This window comes from Drosophila biarmipes, chromosome X (assembly GCF_025231255.1).
Source record: "Drosophila biarmipes strain raj3 chromosome X, RU_DBia_V1.1, whole genome shotgun sequence".
Classification (NCBI taxonomy): Eukaryota; Metazoa; Arthropoda; class Insecta; order Diptera; family Drosophilidae; genus Drosophila; species Drosophila biarmipes.
The window spans coordinates 13724906-13745216 of record NC_066611.1 but is presented as its reverse complement, the minus strand read 5'-3'; the positions used below and the strand labels follow the sequence as shown (position 1 = coordinate 13745216).

The following is a 20311-nucleotide window of genomic DNA, read 5'->3' as shown; positions in this document are numbered from 1 at the left end:
GGTATGCGCGGTGGAAGGGTACTGAAATGTCGATTTCCAGGGACTGAAATATAACTAAATATAAACTGAATATAAAAAGGTATTCCGCACCACAAAAATTCACCAAAATAAATAAAAATATATGCATTTAAATCAAAAATCAGCTATTTAAAAAGAAATGGTAAACATATGTCGCTTAGGAAACAGCATTGCATCGCTTAGGAAACAATCAATTGTGTTATTAATTTTTGCATTTTATTATTAGACAGGACAACTTTATTTAACTTTTCTCTTTTATTTAACTTCACTTCTTTTTGATTTTGTATTTATCGCCTGCCGATCAGCTGTTTTTCTGTTACAGGTTGGCAGCACCGCCCAACATCGATTGATCAGACATTAATCGATAGCTATCGCCCGATGCGTCGTGCGCTCTCGCATCACTAACCAACTAAATGCAAAAGCAAAGCCAAAAAAACCACGGTAGAAGCGAAGCCAGCGACAAAATGCGCAGCGCGAAGCGTGTTAAATAGAAGGAAAACACACTAAATTCTATATTTTTTTGCGGTGTGTGCGTGCGTGTGTGCGTGACGAGGCAGAGCAGCCGCGGAGAGCGAACGGGGAAGCGGAGTTTCTGCGGAGCAGCGGTGGAGCAGGGCGAGGCGGAGTGGCCGAGGAGGGGAAAAAGTAAAAGTGGCGGTGCCTGTCTCTATACGTGTGTGTGTGTGCGCGGCCTGTGTGCTGGTGTGTGCCGAAAAGAAGTTGCAGAAAAACATTACGCAAAATAAGAGAGCGAAATAACCGCAACACAACAAAAGATATTGTGCAAACAACAAGGAAAGAGCAGGCGACGGCGCTGCCGAGGGGGCTGCGGCAGACCAGAGGCGAGGGCAGTACCAGCGAGTGCGAGCGAGACAGAACGACCGGCGCAATGAGCATCCCACCCCCGCCCCCGGCCAGCACAGTGCTGGTGTCCGCCCCATCGGCCGGCGGGGGGGTCATGGGCGTAGGCGTAGCGAATGGACCCCGTGTCGTCACCATTTACAAGACGGAAACGGGATTCGGCTTCAATGTGCGCGGCCAGGTGTCCGAGGGGGGTCAGCTGCGCTCGATCAACGGCGAGCTGTACGCCCCCCTTCAGCACGTGAGCGCCGTCCTTGAGAACGGGGCAGCGGAGAAGGCGGGCATCAAGAAGGGCGACCGCATTCTGGAGGTGTAAGTATAGTCAGTTCTATATAATAGGGTAGAAGCGGGTTTGCAGCCCCTTTTGTCCATGTGGGGTCGGAATTTCCAGGTGTTCGCTGGTAGTTCCGATTCAGTAGCCCTTAGTGCAACTTGTGGGCCAGTTTCATATTTCTGCGAGGAAGAAAAGTCATCCTGACCATTTTTGGCACCCAACTTTTACACACTTGATCGCATTTTGCCCATATATCGTAGGAATTTCCAGTTGTTAGGTAGTAGTTCCGACTTAGTACCCCTAAATACACCTTGTGTCCAAGTTTCATATTTCTACGTTGTAGAAAATTCATCCTGACCAATTTTGGAACCCAACTCTCAAACACTTCATAGCTTTTATTGTATCTGTACGATATAATAGAATAGAAGGGGCTTTAGAGTCCCCTTTTGCTCTGATAAGGTCGGTATTTCCAGATGTTACGTAGTAGTTCCAATTTAATACCCCTAAATACACCTTTTGTCCAAGTTTCATATTTCTACGTTGAAGAAAATTCATCCTGACCAACTTTGGCACCCAACTCCAAAACACTATATAAAGTTAATTATTATCCGTACGATATAATAGAATATAAGGGGCTTTGGAGTCCCCTTTAGCCCATGTAGGGTCGGAATTACCAGGTGTTAGGTGGTAGTTCCGACTTAGTACCCCTAAATACACCTTTTTTCCAAGTTTCATATTTCTACGTTGAAGAAAAGTCATCCTGACCAATGTTGGAACCCAACTCTGAAACCCTTGATCTGATACTGATCTCTTCAAGAAGACTTCAAGTTCCCTTTAGAATTACGGAACTAAGAAACTGTTTTTGTAAACCAGCAAGTAAAAGGATTTATTTTTACTCCTGAAATGGTGTATTTAGCATCTAGGACCCTCCCTTCTTCCAAGTAAACCCCTCCCGGCACCGACTCCTGTGGAACTTTGAGCTCGTTCGCCACCTAGTTATTGCAGATGACCAATTAGGAAAATGTCTGAAAGTTGTTTGTTGCTGCAACATGTTGGCCTGCTCGCTTTAAGTTAGTTGCTAATTTGGTTAAGGACTTGCCTGCAGTTTAATACCATCCTTCTATCGAATTATGGCTCGAGCTGTGTGTAGTTTTTGGCTAAGCCCCGGGTGCAGATGAAAAAACTGGCAAAAAGCTGTCAAAATTCAAAAGGCAATCGTCGGAGTAAGCTCTTGAAGCGTCGGGCATTTCTGGGGGTGCCCAGGGGTTAAGTGAGTGGAGTTAACCCCACGAAGGGCTGGCATGACCAACCGCTGGCCCCGCCCACTCTTTGGCTGGGAAGAAGGGCGGGCGGTGGGCTTGTAGTGGGTCAAAAATGCCCGGGAATATCAATAAACACATTGGCCTGTAGGCGAGCGTGTTGCTTTTCTCTGTGCGCGGTGGTTGTTGCCTCAGTTGCTGCCTCAGTTGCTGCCTCAGTTGCTGCCTCAGTTGCTGCCCCGCTGGACTTACCCACCCACTTTGGAGGGTGGCTACACGAAATTTGAAAAATGGGCGGCACTTGAACCAGTATTTCTATGAATAACAGGGAGAAAGGGGATGTGTTGTGTGCTTTTAGGGGGATTACGGGAAGGGAGTCCCGGATCTTAATAGGGCATGTTTGCAGGTCCTGTGAGAAACTGGTTTCTATTATCACATGTTAAAGTATAAATTAATTATAAATTATAAATATTTGTAGAAAGGGGATAAGATAAGATATCGAGCGAAATCTGTAAAGCCAATATATCTATATATTTCTAGGAAATATTGTTGTAGATCTTTTATAATAATCAGTTAAATGTTAAATATTTCTTTCTAATAATGAAACATTATGAGGCATTTAATGATTTCTAGGAAATATTGTTATAGATCTTTAATAATAGCCAGTTAAATGTGGATACCTGATACCAATTATACAAATTTGTAGAATTATATCTAATATTTCTTTCTAATAATGAAATGTTATGAGGCATTTAATGATTTCTAGGAATTATTGTTATAGATCTTTTATAATAATCAGTTAAATGTGAATAACTAATACCAATTTTACAAATTTGTAGAATTATATTTAATATTTAATTCTAATAATTAAATTAATTAATTAATTATGGGGCATTTAATGATCAGTTTTTAATAATCAGTTAAACGTTAAATATTTCTTTCTAATAATGACACGTAATGCCTCTTAATGATATATTGTAATAGATCTTTTATAATAACCAGTTGAAATGTTAATACCTTATAGCAATTATACAAATTTGTATAGTTAAAATAAGCTAAAGTCAAGCTATAGTTATACAGCTAATATTTCTTTCTTATAACGAAATGTTATCAGGCATTTATGGTTTTCCAGGAATTCCTCTTAAAATAAGATTGGAATGAGGAAGTTCGATGGTCGGGAACCATGAGTCAGAGGAATGCTCGTTGATAAAGGCCTAAGGCCCGATGACACTTGCTGGATGTTGAAGTGTTGAAGTGATTGACAGCCTATAGAACTACTTTTTTCCTAAATAATGCACATGATAAATCAAGAGTTTTAAGTATAAAGTAAGTTGTAAGAGTTTTAAGTATAAAGTAAGTTTGTCAAAAAACAAACGCGTGTGATAGGGCCTTAAAACAAAGGCTATCAATGGGCCACAGAGTTGTTTGATAACTTTTGAGAGAGTGTTTATGGCCATTAATTTATGTTTAATCTCTGTTATTAAAACCCAGCTTTATAAGGCATGTGCTCTCCTCTCTCCTCTGCTACTCCCTTTTTTTTTTGCTGCTATGCTTTCTTGAATGGCATAATATTGTGACCCACACACGGGCACTCGCTCGCACACTAGTGCAGGCAGGCTAATTAAAATGCTCACTTGTGTTTTCTTTTCTCATTTCGTGCTGTTTCTCTTTTCCCTCACTCTGCTGTTGGCCAGCTGTTGCTGTCTCTTTCCAGCCCAGCTTTTGTTTGGCATCTTTGACATTTAAGTCTCGATACCCGTTATCACTGGGCATCCTCTGTCCCCCTCTCGCGCCCTCCGCCTCCCACTGCTTCCCTTTCTTCCTCTCCAAGGCTGTCCATCAATCATTTTATTTTATTTCGTTACTCACTTACAGTGAACACTCTTTAGGGTTAGCCGGTGTAGGGTGGTGTTATTATTCAAGAGGGTATGTTTTTAAAATCTTCTTAATATGTATATTTAATGATTCATAAAAAAAATTAAACCCAAATAAAAATTTATTTTAAAATGTATTTTGGGATTATAATATCATATTATTACTTAAAAAAATACCATTAAAAATTTACTCCGAATAAGTTTTTATTTATAAAATGTGTATTTATATTATTATCTATATGTAACATCAAATGTCTGATATAACATAAAAAAAACTCCCATCGTTTATTTACTTAAACAAAGTTTATTAAAAAAATTGAGACTCTTGAATATTGGATATAATATCATTTGATTGAATATCTATCACTTAATAGGATCACATGCTAGGATGCCTATTTAACATTTTATTATCTAAATTGTATGTTTTAAAACATATTGGTTTTCTCAAATAGCGATTATAATATCATATACTGGAAGATTTATATTTTTATAACTTAACTTAATTTATAATAAGATTCTTATTCATCATTTAAATCATCATTCTGATTGATATTAACAAAACACCAAAGATGTATTTTTTTATAAGATCCTTATGATTTACAACAATACCGAAATCGAGTCTCCACTGTACTTCGTTACTCTTGCAGTTTCATTTCAATTTCAACGTGGGTGCGGTTTCGCTCTCTCCCTCTGGCTCATGGCGCCCGCTATCTCCTCGGTTCGGGATGAAATTCAATTAATAAATTTTGCCAAAGTTTCGTCGCTCGCCGCCCGACGCCCAGCGCAAACTTAATTATCATCGTCACCTTCCCGCCGGCGGGCGAAAAATTCGCAAATTTTCCACACTTTTCCCAGGGGCAAACAGAATGTGTGACGTGCCAAAAGGGGGCGGGGGGCGTGGCTGTCTATTATGCGCTCGTTGTTGCTATTTGCAGTGCCCATCATTTCATTATCAGCGAAAACGGCAACAAAAACAACGGCACACATAATTCGGCTGCGCGTGGGCCAACAAAAGCGGCGGCCCAGCGAAAGCAACAAAAAAGCACAAACTGCAGAGGGCGAGCAAAAAGCAGAAAGCAAAAGCAAACAAATTTGCATTGGGTTTCCGCCTTTTGCGAACCAGTTTTCAACTGGAACCAAGCGGCTTAAATCTCGGTAATTTCACTTCTTTTACTTCACTTTGTCATAAAATACATAAAAATTCGATAAAATTTTACTGAGATTATGCATCTATAAACGTAAACTGGCTTGAAGACTCTCAGAAAAGCGTATGTTTACCCATGGGTAATTAAAATGTAGAACTACGTTAAAAAATCTATCGAGGGGCATTTTAAAAAGCAAAAATGTTGGTATTCCGTTGGATTTATTTTTATAAAGACTTTTTTGAATGAAAATCTTTCTGCTTTATAAAGATTTAATTTTGTAACCATAAACAATCCTCCAATCTACCTTTTAGATAAAATTTAGAACAAAAAATTAAATCCTTTGTTGTAAATTCATAGGATTATTGGATCTAAACTATATTGTAGCATACTTTTAGACGCGCTTAAAAGTGATTTCAAAGTCGCGCGGATTTCTCTATATCCATAAATTCCTTAAAGTATATTTTTAAGTCTACAACAAGGGAACAATATTTTATTATTTTTTATAAAATCCGTATCTTGGATAAGCCATAGCTTGCCCGTATAGTGATAGCTGTCTTGGTTATCTGAAAGATATGGTTTTATTTTGGGGGGCGTTGCTCCCTTCAGTTCGCTATTATGGAGGGCTGTTATCGCAGTTTCCTAGACCACCAGTACTGCAGCAGTGACCACCAGTTATCCGGCAAGATATCCCTAGCCGTAACCAAATCCAGTTGCGTTTGCCGCCAGAGGGTAGGTGCATCGTTGCACAGGCTTCCATTGCAGCGCACACAGTAGGGATCATTGGCGGAGCACTCGGGCACCTGACCCGCGCATCCCCGCACCGTGTAGATCCCGTCCAGCCGACTGACCACCGTGCTGACACACAGCTCCGTGGCGCTGGAGCAATTGCTGGTGGTCATCGCCGAGGGCAGGTCCATGGCCGCACAATCCGTGTCCTCATCCTGGGCATTGCAGCGGTAGCAACTCCGCACGGAGTACCGATTGCACGAGTCGGCATCCCGACACAACTGGCAACTGTCGCCCAGGGCAGCAGGTGTAAAGTTCCCATCCGCACAGCCACGGCGCAGGAAGGTATCTGCAAAAATAGGGCAGTGGTCATATGTAGAATGGTATAGATTTTGAAAATAATATTTCTAAGCCATCATCTTAGTACATTTAATATTTTTAAACCTACTTTAAAAATATGTGTACCTTATATACATAGAATTTTTGAAAGGTTTTAATACATTTATAATTTAATAGATTTTGGAATCCATTTTTAAATCCATTAGAATATAAAGGAATATAAATAAATGAAATGTTTTTGGTCCATATATTAAAAAAACAATTTTTTTAAAGACCTTTATAATAGACTAGATTGCTTTCAAACCTTCTATAGTGTCTTTTAGTTCCAGGGAAACAATTTTTTTTATTATTAATTCCCAAATATTATATATTTGAATTGTTTATTTTTGGAAACTTTATTTTTCTTAGTTATTTTTGTATTTTAGTTTTAAAACCTACTTTTGAAAGTTATTAAAATAGAATTTAAAATCTTTTTTGATAAACAGTATATTCTACAGCTGGAAAAGTTTAGTTTTAGGCTTTTCACTTTAACTAAATATTTTTTTTTTGAATTTGTATATATATATTTAACTTTAAAATATTTTATTTTGATAATATGAGAATGGGCAAAGAGCATCTTAGCTTGGTGATATATCTCCAGATCTGGCTGTGATTTCTGTTTTCCCACTACCAAAACTCCTCAAGCCATGGTTCTGCTTGCCAACATTTTATTCATAGTTTCGCCGGAGCCACCCGCTCACCCTAACCTTGCTCGCAGGAATAGCAGGCCGTGGTGCCGGCTGCGCATTTCTCGGTTGGCAAATTGCGTCCCGCCCGGCAGCCCGGATCGGCGGTGGAATTGCAGGCGGCACAGACGATGTCCTGGCAATTGGCATTGCAGAGTTCGCCGTGGCACTCGCTCAGCTCGCCGGTGGGATAGAAGCCCATGGCGGTGGAGCAGCCCCGCTGGACGACCTCCGTTTGGGTGTTCCGATAGCTGAAGCACTTCTCCCGGTGTCCGTACATCACCTTGTTGACGCAATGCGTGACCGTGGCGTTGTCCAACGAGCACTTCGCTTGCGCATCGTCGTCCGATTCCGCCTGGTTCCTCAGGCAATCCGGATTGGGAGCCAATCGATTGTGGGAGCACTGCAGGCAACGCGTTTCCGTGACGGTCTTCTCCACATTGCAACCGTTGTAGTTGCACTTGAGGCAGACATGAGGACAGGTATCCGGCAGATTGGTGCCCACACAGCCCCGCAGGGTGTTGGACATGTGGACCACGTTGGTGTAGCATCTATCGGCCTCCTTGTAGATGGGGCAGGGCAGCAGATACTGCGGTCGACCGGTCACATCGATGCAGTCCGAGCCGCTGCACTGATAGCAGCGCAAACGATCCGTGGGATAAACGTGCCGATTGCACAGACTCGTATTGCAGCGGTCGCAGGGAGCGGCACAATAGCCATTGGGATAGAGACGCGCCAGGCAGCCGCGTCGCGTCAGTCCCGCCGATATGGAGGTGACACACTCGTCGTTCGCCTGGCTGCACTCCTCCACCTCCAGCTGCTGGCCCGGCCGCGTGGCACACTGCGAATCCTCGGCGGAATCGCAGGCATAGCACTCCAGAGAGTCCACCATGGCTAATCCCATGATGAGCAGTCCACCCACCATGAGGCATAGCTTTTGGGAATGGCAGACCAATGTTCGCCCTCTAGCCATCGTTCTAATCGGTTTCAAATCGACGGACAAACTGCTCGGCACAAAGAACTAGTGGCTAAGTATAATGCAGGCTATACGGCGATTAGATAGGTCTGTGAATCTCAAGTGGCCCCAAGATCGCACTGATTGGTTCGGCTAGGTTTTTCAAAAATGTTTTTTTGTTTGGCTTCCGAAGGTACCAAAGATTGCACTTAAAAAGTGCTGACTGGTTCCTGAAATATAAAGCCTAAAAAAGAAACTAGTTCCGAAAGAGCAGAAATATGGTACTACTATATGTTAGGAAAGAGAAGAAATATGGTATTACTATTTGCTAGGAAAGAGAAGAAATATGGTATTACTATTTAGTAGGGAAGAGCTAATTTTTGTTTTTCCTCTGTCATTTCCTCTTTAACTAATGAAACCAAAAGTTTTGCACACCATTAGAAAGCTTGGGTTTTTATCTTTAAAATGGAATCATTAAAATTTTTTAAAATAGCTTATTTTGCCACATTGGTTATGTTTAAAAAATGTATCTAAAATCAGATGATATTGTATACACTTCGTAAACATGTCCTTTACTTGAAAAATAAATAATTATTTTTCATATGTTTTTGTGTGAGAAAAGTTTATGTTTATTTATTGTTTCAACTTTGATACATTTAATCACTTTATTAAAATAAATGCATTACTTAAGTGACAAAAATGTATACGTCAATTTATTGAATGCCTGAGAATCAGTTTCAAATATCTGTAATAAAATTAAATCTAAGGTAGTTGGCAATTCCAATTGCCTTGGTGGTGCAAGCAATCTGAAATCTAATACATTTCATGTTTATCCTTGCCGTCACTTTAGCCAGGCAATTAAAAATAATAAACTTTGCATAAAGAAAACACAATTTGCCAGAGAATTTAACCCACATTGCAGCGGAGAAAGTTTCGCACCCCCACCTTGTTTTGTTGTCCATTTAAATGGAATAAATAAATTCCTTGGACAATTTGTGTTTGCTACGTCTCAACTTTGTTGACTGAATTAACTCATACACGAAGCGTAATTCATTTCAACGAGAAAATGGGCCATCAATTACTTGTGTCACTTGGTTTCTGGCCTGCTACTATATTATGTCAAGTTGTTGAACTTTTCGAAAGCCAAACTAACTAACTGCACTTTGAACTTGGGTTTGTCGAGTATCTAATAGCCCTTTTTGAATGACAATATAACTATTGGATGGCTGGGAAGGAAATGGATGGGTTCGTTGACCCTCGTTGAGGATTAATCCTGAAGAGGGTTTGATGAATGGCCGAACCCTTTTTGGCCAGCAGCCTTTTGAGACATCTCTCTCTGTCGATGAAAACGGGAGCACTGAATGGCTACTTCTCCGGATACATGACATAATTGAGGACCCCAAGGTAGACCCCCCGGCAGTCAGACAGTCTCTTAGCCATATTCCAACTGCATCTTTTGTGCACGTCGTCTTGCACTTGGCCATCCCCCAGCCCACTTGACATTGCACTCGGGACGGGGAGGTCGTGGGTAGTTGTTCTAAGGTTGTGGGATTCAATCAATGGGGATTATGTACTATTTTCAGACTGCCTTTCGTTCCGCCCCCGCAGCAGAGCCCGTTGAAAGACAATCCACAACAGGCAGGCCAACGCAGAAAAGCACAAATGGAAACATTAAGTAAAATATGGCACTAAAAGAAAAAGAAAGTATAGCGGGGAAATACTGTTAATGAACGTGACATTCGTGGTGACATTAAAAAAGTGTATTTAAACCACTTATATCATCAGTTTTACATCTTGCTTCTTCCTTACAAAACTTATTTCTGTGTATATCCAACGCAGAAAGCCACAAATAGAAACATTAAGTAAAATATGAAACTAAAAAAACAAAAAAATATAGTGAGGAAGTACTGTTAATCAACGTGTCATTTGTGGTGACATTAGTGGTGACATTTAAAAAGTGTATTTTAACGACTTATATCATCAGTTTTACATCTTGCTCCTTTCTCACAAAACTTATTTCTCTGTATATCCAAGATATACGAAAAAATCCAGCCAAAAGAGTGCGGAGAACAACTTTGCAAGTATTGCAGGCCATAAAAAAAGGAACTCGATTGAAACCAAGAGGAACAATTGCATCTTGAGCCGGAAATTTCCTTCACTTTTGTTCGCTGCCTTCTTTTTCAACTCCTGTGCTTTCATCCTATTACTCCCAAGGTATTTTCCCTTCACAAACAAGTACGGAGCATATACGCTTTTCGCATGTACAAGTTTAAGCCAACAATTTAAAGTTCATCTTCGTGGGCCAGAACTAAATTGAGTGTTAAGAAGCCTTTAAACACGCAAGTGGCAGACGATTTCCCAACTCAAACTTGCCACACGGGTCGAATGTTTTTGTGGCATATGGCCTGGGTTATTGAAGGGTCATTAGCTGATTTGTAGCCAGCACATTGGCCGAACCATGTGAGCCACCTATAAGCAGCTCGAGTTACTTTGTTTTCTGCGTGTTATACGGACTAGGGTGCTACCCAAAAGAGTCCAGGGGCTATAGAATAAGGGTATCTACAAAAATAATAATAAGAAAGTAATGAAAAAAATAATAAAAAAATAATACAAAAATAATACAAAAATAATACAAAAATAATACAAAAATAATAAAAAAATAATACAAAAATAATACAAAAATAATACAAAAATAATAAAAAAAAAGTAATACAAAAATAATAATAAAAAAAAATAAAATAAAAATTAATAAAAAGAAAAAAATAAACGAAAGGAAAAATAAAAATAAAAATTAATAAAAAGAAAAAAATAAAAAAAAGGAAAAAAATAAGAGAAAAAAAGAAAAAAATTAAATAAATCATCATCATCATCAAATCATAAAATAAATAAAATAAATCATCATCATCATCAAATCATAAAATAAATAAAATAAATCATCATCATCATCAAATCATAAAATAAATAAAATAAATCATCATCATCATCAAATCATAAAATAAATCAAATAAATCAAATAAATAAAGTAAATAAAATAAATAAAGTAAATAAAATAAAAAAAAGAAATATAATAAAAAAATAAAAAATATAATAAAATTATGTTAGAAACATAAATGAATAAAAATGTTTTTATATTATCTTACGCTTGTCTTTTTACCTTTAAAAAACATTCACAGCATTCTATAAACAAATGTTTTTTTTCTTCCTTACTATTCGACTTAAAAACCCAAATGTGATACCAAAAATTGGAAATAAGTCGGAGCTATAAATATATTCCTTTGAAGTCGCTTCAGGGTTTTCGTCCGCCCAAAATGAATGAAATATTTATTGGGTATGGCTAACTCGAGACCTTTGCCCCCCAGTCGTCCTGCATGTTTTTTTATGCTGCCACGAATTTGTGTTGCGGCTTGGTTCTGTGTCAATGTGGTTACAGTTGTTGCTGCTGGCTTGTGGCATATGCCCCGACAATAATCAATAGATTTACGTCACTGGATGGACTTGGATTGGATGGGGAGTGCGATGTGGATGTGGTCGTCGTCGTCGTCGTTGTCGTTGTCGTTGTTGTTTCGGCTTGGTTGCCTGGCTCTGGCTGGCCCACATTTCCGCATTTCCTAGAGTTCGGTGGCGGTTTCAGGTTTTCATGTTTTCAGGTTTCACTTTTCGGTTTCGCTCGGACCGAACTAAGCCAGAAATAAACCCGGGGGAGGGCGACTCCGAGTTCGAGTTCAATTCCAATTCCAATTCCGGGGCGGGGACAGAAACAGAAAACGAGAAAAGAGAATCAAGCCATGGCCGAGGGACACTTGTTAAGCACTCATGTCAAGTCCTCCGCCGGATTCCTGTTGGGCTTAATTAATTTTCGATTTCCATTGCCCTTAATGGAATTACATTTCAGTTGCAAGTGGCGGCGAGTACGTGTCCCCGGTAAATTAAATATAAATGTCCAGGGCGATATTCTACTGCCCTTCGAGTCCCCGTATTCCCTGCTTATTTTTAGACATTTCAAATCCATCCATTATTATATTTTCATTTCGCTCGCAACTATTAAAAATCTCTGTATAAACAGTTCCTTTCCCTCCCCACCTCCAAGTATATTATTTGTTCGCTGTCTGGCAAATATTTATTCGATTTGCTCAACTTACACAATTGCATTCGCCGTAATGCCCCCGCACAATATGCCTTCGCACAGTCGCATTTCCATGTCCAATTAGTGCTGGCGGAAGGCACACAGATCGCGAATAAACATTGACCGAAATGAATATAGAAATGCCATTAGTATTTGTCCAGGACAGTCGATTTGGCCCATCAGTGGTCGAGCTACCCTGTGGGAGGATGTGATGGCACTGTGATGAGTTGGGGCTTTAATTGTCCTGGCAATTTAATATTTGGCTTGGATTTTAAAATCCCTTTAAGAAACTGGTTTTCAAAAGGTTTGAGGTTAGAAATATCCAAAGTGTTCAATAAAGTTTAATTTGTAGGTTATTAATTTAAAGTAAATAACATTATTATAATATAAGTATTTAAAATCCCTTGAAGAAGCAGGTTTTCAAACAATTTGAGGTTAGAAATCTCCAAAATGTTCAAAAAAGTTGAATTTGTAGGTTCTATATTTAAAGTAAATAACAATATTATAATATAAGTATTTAAAATCCCTTGAAGGAACAGGTCTTCAAAAGGTTTGAGGTTAGAAATCTCGAAAATTTTCAAAAAAGATGAATTTGTAGGTTCTATATTTAAAGTAAATATCAATTTTATAATATAAGTATTTAAAATCCCTAGAAGGAACAGGTTTTCAAACAGTTTGAGGTTAGAAATCTAGAAAATTTTCAAAAAAGATGAATTTGTAGGGTATAAATACATAACAAGTAAAGTTATATAATAAATAACAAGTAAATAACAATATTATAATATAAGTCTCGACCAAAAACAAAATCATCTAGCTTACATTTTGAATAAAGCTATTTTTATGACTAGGAATTATCTTTTTCTTGACCCTTTTATTGAAAACTCTGTTTATAAAGACCTTTTTGTCTTCTGTTAAATACATTTTTGTTACGATTTTTTTTTTTATGTTGAACTAATGAACACTTGGTCATTATTGTAGATTTAAAAAAAAAAAACACTTTCCCCAATTTTTTCTTTTCCATTTTTTTTTTGCAATTTTTTCTAATATAAACAAATGAATAATAAACACTATATCCTGGATCTTAAAAACCAGTCCATTAAAAATCGTAAAAATAGAGAACGCTTTCGGTTCACCATGTTCGTGGGCAAATATCAATCGATATGAGAATGCCCTCAGGAGCTGTTTATAATAAACCCAGTCGCACCGCCCCCAGATGTTGTTTCACACGTCACAAACTGTGGGTGGCCGCCCACTGTGCGACGCCACCTTGTCCCACTGTGCGCCAATTTGCAGGCTCTCCTCGCCCAATCTGCTTTTTTCACACCCACAATGTTGTGTGTGGCCCGAGATGGCTCAAATGCCTTAAATTAAAACTTTAATAATCAGGGAAATGTGAATGCAGTCTTTGGATAAACAAGAAAATAAACACACGCTCTGCATATTGTTGAGCGCTTTTAAGAGGGAAAGGCATTTGCATTTGCATTTGCAATTGCAATTGCATTTGCCTATAAATAAATGCATAGTTAGAGCTTTGTGCTTCTCTATGATTGTGTGTTTTTTGCCTTTGTATTTTTTATTTCGTATTTTTTTTAACTATTTCTACCGAGTGGCTGGCTTCCATGGCAAACAGGTTTCCGGAGTGGAGTCTCGTCTCCTCTCGCCTCGGCTTAGGTTTCAGTTTCAGTTGTCTGCGCCTGTCTCCGGCCCTGAATCTCCTCCACAGCCTGGGCTTATCGGCCATTATACAAGTGGTATCCAGCATTATGGTGTGCCCGGTTGCCCCTGATTTCTGGATTTCTCACATGTCCCCAGGTGACTCACGCCCAGAGCGCTCCACAGTGCGTCACACTGTGGCGGTATCTGCTTGGATTTATTTATTTACTTGCGAACCGGAAAGACATCAACTCTGGAGGAGCACTGGATGAGGATGGGGATGAGGATGTGGGTGTTCATGCTATGGGCTATCAAAGGCCACTCGTTGCCGCCCCTTATTGCAATCAATTTGATTTCACTTAATGCGATTCTTGGCCTCGTGTAAGTAACATTTGTGCCACTTGTTGTCGTTCCCATTTCGTTTTCAAAGCACCACCACTTAATTGAATTGATTTCGCCGCGTTCTATGCAATGTAATATATATTTTTCCACCCTGATTCCCCCTGGCTTCCCTGCGAGTAATTCCCTGTAATTTCTTATCAATAAATTGGATTTGTTATCTTTTTCTCTGCCCATCAACCTTCAAGTTCGCCTGAGAGCTGCGATCCCAGAAAGATATGATACGTGTGATGGCAACTTGACCCGAATCGACTCGAGGGACTGTCCAGAGTCGCCTCCTTATCAATGCTCCAGCGATGTCAATGCATCCATTATCGGCGCTATCTCCGGGCTCCCACTGTCGCTATTTTCGCTTAAATGGCTCCGTGCTCGATGGCAACGCCTTTAATCCGCCTCCAACGATCGCCGGGAATCGATTCCACTCTTGACTCTGAAGTTCCTGCGAAATGCTGCCTTTTCATTCCGTGCAGTTTGCACAGTTGACGGCCTTGGAGAAGCGCTGTCTTCGGTTCGATTTTATGCTAGATCCCATAAAATATCTCTCAAAGAATCGTATTTTAATGGCTTCTTCTTTTACCTTGCAGAAATGGCGTCAGCGTGGAGGGAGCCACCCATAAACAGGTGGTGGACCTGATCAAATCCGGTGGTGATTGCCTGACTCTGACAGTGATATCGGTAACACAGCAGGTGAGAGAATATATAAATAGATATATCCTATAAAAAAGGAAAAAAATATTATAAAACATATCTATTTTTTTTACTTTGCATTAAGTTAAAGTAAAATCAGGAATATTTAGTAATAATTTGAATAGTATATCTCAAAAGTTAAGATCACATATATATTCATACAGAAAAAACCACAGAATAAAGAAACACATTTTTTTTTTATATATATTTATTTTATATATTCTATTTACATACTACTATTTTGTTTGAATCTATATTAATCTGCTTCGCCTGAACCCTTTTCTCGACCCCTAGGAGGCCGATCGCCTGGAGCCGCAGGAGGATCAGACCGGCTACTCCTACATTGATTACTCGGACAAACGCTCGCTGCCCATTAGGTGAGTGCCGGCTCAAAAAGGAAGAATATAAGATGGATTATTAATATGTTCCCTCCTTCTCCTCTTAGCATACCCGACTATGGCATTGTGAACCGGAATGGCGAGCGGTACATCGTCTTCAACATACACATGGCCGGCAGGCAGCTGTGTTCGCGCCGCTATCGGGAGTTCGCCAACCTGCACTCGCTGCTGCGCAAGGAGTTCTCCGGCTTCAACTTCCCCAAGCTGCCCGGCAAGTGGCCCTTCCAGCTGAGCGAACAGCAGCTGGACACGCGGCGCCGTGGCCTCGAGCAGTATCTGGAGAAGGTGTGCGCCGTGCGGGTGATTGCCGAGAGTGATGCTGTGCAGGATTTCCTCACCGACACCGAGGACGATATATCCGCCTCGCCGGTGGACATCAAGGTGATGCTGCCGGACCACGAAGTGAGCACCGTGTCGGTGAAGAAGTCCTCCAATGCCCAGGTGGTGTGGGAGATACTGGTGCAGCGCGCCAATCTCACCGCCTACACGCAGCAGTATTTCTATCTGTTCGAGATCGTGGAGTACAATTTCGAGCGAAAGCTGCAGCCGCACGAGATACCGCATCAGCTGTACGTGCAGAACTACAGTACCGCCTCGTCCACCTGCCTCTGCGTGCGTCGCTGGCTCTTTTCGGTGGCCAAGGAGCTGACGCTGCCGGATGGCGAGCAGGCGGCCCGCTTTGTCTTCTACCAGGCGGTCGACGAGGTGAATCGCGGCAATATCCGGGCCGATGGACGCCTGTACGAGCTGAAGGCGCTGCAGGACGCCAAGAAGGCGGGCGACTATCTGGCTCTGGCCCGCACACTGCCAGGATACGGGGACGTGGTCTTCCCCCACTGCTCCTGTGATAGTCGCAAGGAGGGCCACGTGGTGCCCGCCGTGGGTGAGTGGTTTTGCCCGAGATTTATCGGAAATATTTTAAGGGGTATAAATTCCTATGAAAACCATGCAAGATAAGGCTACAATTCTTGGTAAAGCAACATATTGTGATAAATTCTTTGCGAAAAATTACAGATAAGGCTTGAATTATGGATAATTTATAAGAGCTTGCCATAAAAAGTATTTCTTAAAAGCTGTTTCTCTCTGAAAAATACATTAAGTTCCAAAAATTGTTCAAGATAAGGCTTAAAAGCACTTAAATTTGATTGTTTTCCTTGAAAAGCAAGAAAAAAATATTACAATCTTGAAATACAATTTGTATTTGTATTTTTTCTGAGCTATTGCAACGTTTTTAACCTTTCTGTGAGCTTAAATGCTAGCAGAATTAAATTCGTCAAGTCTTTCTTAAGTGGTTTTCGTTGCCTCTTCTTGCAATTACAACCTTCACTCTTAATAACTCCCATTTCTTGACAGGCATGAAGAGCTTTCGACTGCACGCCTGCCGTGAGGATGGCTCGCTGGAGGCGCAAATGGTCGAGCTGACCTGGGACAGCATCACGCGCTACGAGAGCGACGAGGAGTCCATGTCATTCTGCTTTCAGTACAATCGTCCAGATAAGCCAGCACGTTGGGTTAAAGTCTACACGCCATATGTATGTTGAATGGCTAACAACTCTGTCTTATATGTAGAGCGCAGCTGAACTCTTGACTAGCTAAAACCCCTTTTGGTGGTTTAAAAAGGTCTATTTTTCCTGGATATTTAGGCCAACAAACTCCAAAACAGTAGCCCATTTTAATTGCCATATTGTACAAGGACTATTTGGGTTAATTACAAAGGCAGATAATTACCTTTGTGTGCATGAAATAGACAAACACATTGTGTATTCAAATGAGACTATAATTAATTTTCGGCTTGATTAGACCAGTAATGTAGCGAGAAGTTCAGCTGCGCACTGTATGTACAGACCACAAATCCCTGCCAGCCCAGCCGAATGAAATGCATTTAATTAATGTTGGTTTCCATTTTGCAGCATGCATTCCTTGCGGACTGCTTTGATCGCATCATGGAGGAGCGCAAGTGGGACGACAGCGGCGACTAGGGAAGGCGGAAGGCGCTGCAGGAGGAGCGAGAGCAGTGGCAGAAGCAGAAGCAGGAGCAGGAGCCAGTGGAGCAGAAGCAGGAGCAGCAGAGGCGGCGTCGACGGCAGGAAGCACAGATTAGACCACCCAGTACCACCATACCGAACATCACCAGGCGGGCCGAGGCATTGCACATTGTTCGTTAGTGGGTCGCGGTGGCAGTGCAAGAAGCCCTCCGCTCCCAAACCCACATGCCACACACCATCTCCCACGGCTAGCTTGCCATCTGCCTGGCTGGTCAGCTTTTCCGGGGGCACCTCGGAATCCGTGGACTCAGATTCGTGCTTTTGCCCGCTGCGCTTGCTGCACCCAAGGCCTCAAACCCCCCCGAATATATATTGTAAAGTATATTTGGCACTGATATATATACATTTATATAATTTGTACATTGACAAGCAATTGCAATCGCCTTGGCTCTCAATGCTCCTAATATAGGAGGCGGAAGGGATGGAGACGGACATGGGTAGATCGTATGGAGTTGGAAAATGTTAACAGCAGCAACAAAAATGTTTCAAATGTTTTCGGCACTTAGCACATAGAGCAAACACAGGCACCAATTTAGATCAAGCAGAACCGACGATTCTCATTATACAATATATATATATATAGGTATATATATACACACCACTCACAGACACGCATACATTATAAACTAAAAGAAAGAGAAAGCAAAAATATATAGAAGCGTATATTTAAGCCAACCTCAGCGTAATATTTAATTCATACTTTTTCCAAAACAACACCCTCTGTTCCGTTTTTGTTTGTATATTTTTTGCTCATAGGAAGACAGCGGCTAAACGGAGAATCTATGGAGAATAAATTGTAAAAAGTCAATTTTAATTATACACAAATATACATCATATATATACATAAATGTTTAGCAAACAAATCAACAAACATTGATCATTTATTTATTTGTATGTACGTAGGAAGGCCTAGCAAAGGAAGTACTCAGCCGAAAAAGCAAGAAACCGAAATCAGAAAGTCAGCCAAGAGTGAAAACGAGAAAGAAAAGCGGGTTGGCAGCCAGCAAATGCTAAACGAAACAATGTATTAACTTAACAGAAAACAAAAGAAGCGATGAAATGTTGAAAATATTGTACTCATTCGAAAACTTTCTATAGAAATTGTTAGTTAAATTTAAGGTAACGTTAATAGTTATTGAACAAATGCGAAAGCGAGACTCAAAACTCAAAGCAAAACACAAAACTCAGAACCGAACTCAAAAATTAACCTAGAAAGAGACGGCAGGCGGGCAAAAGAAAGAGAGAGAGAGGGAGATAGAACACAAATAGCGAATATGGCTTTTTTCACCTCAAGAAAAACCCACAAAAATCACGAAAATCCGCAAAAAATACAATTTCACACGATCTAAGGCAGAACATAGTTACACACCCGCATACTTATAGAATGGCATATAGGGCATACATTTATCAACGATGCAAGTGACGTCTGCTTGTGATATTTACAATTTACACAATTATTACGATTAATTTTACATATTATTTAATTGATTCCATATCTTTTTCGTATATCTGTATCTGTATCTCTATCTGTATCTGTATCTGTATTGGATTTGTTAATCTCTCAATGTGCGTAGTCCACGTAATGTATTTATTATGTTTAGTTATAGTCCTACCATAATGTGAATTTAAAATTATGTTTATTCTATTATGCTATATCTATTTTTTTTTTTTGTTTTCTCCTTTTGGCCATTTACATGTAGCAAGCGCTTAATTTAGAATTTGTGTGTATTCCATATGATAATTAATAATACTATACAACTAACTTCGCTCTGTCGTTGTTTATTTGATTATTGTTTCTGTGTCACGTAACTGTTGAGCAAAACAAGTGCTGTACGGGCGTCTCGGGGAGCGCGGAGACAGCCAGAGGCAACATATATCGAAAAAAAAGTATATATATACGCTAACAAAAAGATACATTCCTTAACGAAGAATACGAAAATAATTATCAATGTTTTCTTACACATTTAATACGACAACAAAGCGCGGCAGAAAGTATGCAAACGACAAACTAAAAATAAAAGCGTATAAGAACTGGAAAATTCATCAAATGTTTAAGTGTACGACTAAACGAAATGAACAGATTTAAAAACAATTTATTGAAAACCAACAAGTAATAAAAACGAATTGCATTTTTCCCCTTTTCAAAATTACTTAAAAAACATCTTGTGCGACTGCGGTGAGCTCTCCGAAGTACTTCATTTGGCCCAGTCCCTAGAAGAATACTGTAGCAACCATTTCCTCTCACTTGATTGATGGTTCTTGGCGGCTCGTGGTTTGTATTACTGTGCTCCTCCTTTACAGATTAAAATAGAAAGAAAATAGAAAACAGCTCTTATAATGCTCGGAAAGTCTGCGAAAACTACTACAATGAAGTCATCAAAAATGCATGGTAATATCGCGCACTTTTCGAGAGTTGACCAACTTTGGTGGTGACTTTGAGGCGCGAGTTGCATTTCAATTATCTGGGTTCATTAATTCTGAACCCGGGCATCGCCTCACAGCATTTTAACGAGGCGTATAAGTGTTTATTATTTTGCAATAGAGGTTTATTTTCGCAATTCGCCATTTCATCACTCGGTACTGTGTTAGCCTAGTGGCTTCTCACGTGGAACAGTGAAGCCTTCCAAGGGAAGAATAATATTAGATAGAAGATGTTTCATATTATAATATTTAAGAACCCATCTTAAGTAAGTTTAGTTTTATAACTTTATTTTAGGTATTATTTTAGGTATTTCCTTGATAAGGTATTACCGATTAGGAACTAATTTCTAGCCCCACTGTAGTGGCTTTTATCAGGAGCTGTAAAGTGCGCCGGTTTTTTTGTTTCACT

At 40.0% G+C, this 20311-nt stretch overlaps 2 protein-coding genes across 3 annotated transcripts; one reads left to right on the top strand and one right to left on the bottom strand.

The window, feature by feature from the left end:
* The first annotated feature begins 414 nt into the window (after positions 1-414).
* On the top strand, positions 415-17549 carry LOC108025712 (sorting nexin-27). Of its 2 annotated transcripts, none has more exons than XM_017096267.3 (6): positions 415-1191; positions 14936-15038; positions 15333-15415; positions 15484-16319; positions 16790-16968; positions 17347-17549. In XM_017096267.3, exons 1-6 carry the CDS (start codon positions 908-910, stop codon positions 17413-17415), a joined length of 1554 nt encoding a protein of 517 aa, XP_016951756.1. In that variant the 5' UTR covers positions 415-907; the 3' UTR covers positions 17416-17549. The 2 variants fall into 2 exon arrangements, with proteins under 2 accessions (XP_016951756.1, XP_016951757.1); XM_017096268.3 differs by lacking the exon at positions 415-1191 and adding an exon at positions 14250-14859.
* LOC108025713 (uncharacterized) lies at positions 6058-8146 on the bottom strand. The gene is made up of 2 exons (XM_044093202.2): positions 7243-8146; positions 6058-6539 (listed from the first exon to the last, which is right to left on the bottom strand). Exons 1-2 carry the CDS (start codon positions 8144-8146, stop codon positions 6058-6060), a joined length of 1386 nt encoding a protein of 461 aa, XP_043949137.2.
* Positions 17550-20311: the final 2762 nt, after the last annotated feature.

Bases quoted from the DNA above. Each gene is read 5' to 3' on its own strand.
- LOC108025712 (XM_017096267.3), top strand. From the start codon at position 908: ATGAGCATCCCACCCCCGCCCCCGGCCAGCACAGTGCTGGTGTCCGCC. The intron at 15,416-15,483 runs GTGAGTGCCGGC...TTCTCCTCTTAG, and splicing joins AAACGCTCGCTGCCCATTAG to CATACCCGACTATGGCATTG. The intron at 16,320-16,789 runs GTGAGTGGTTTT...ATTTCTTGACAG, and splicing joins CCACGTGGTGCCCGCCGTGG to GCATGAAGAGCTTTCGACTG.
- LOC108025713 (XM_044093202.2), bottom strand. From the start codon at position 8,146: ATGGTGGGTGGACTGCTCATCATGGGATTAGCCATGGTGGACTCTCTG. The intron at 6,540-7,242 runs GTTAGGGTGAGC...AAAATCTATACC, and splicing joins CTGCTATTCCTGCGAGCAAG to ATTCTACATATGACCACTGC.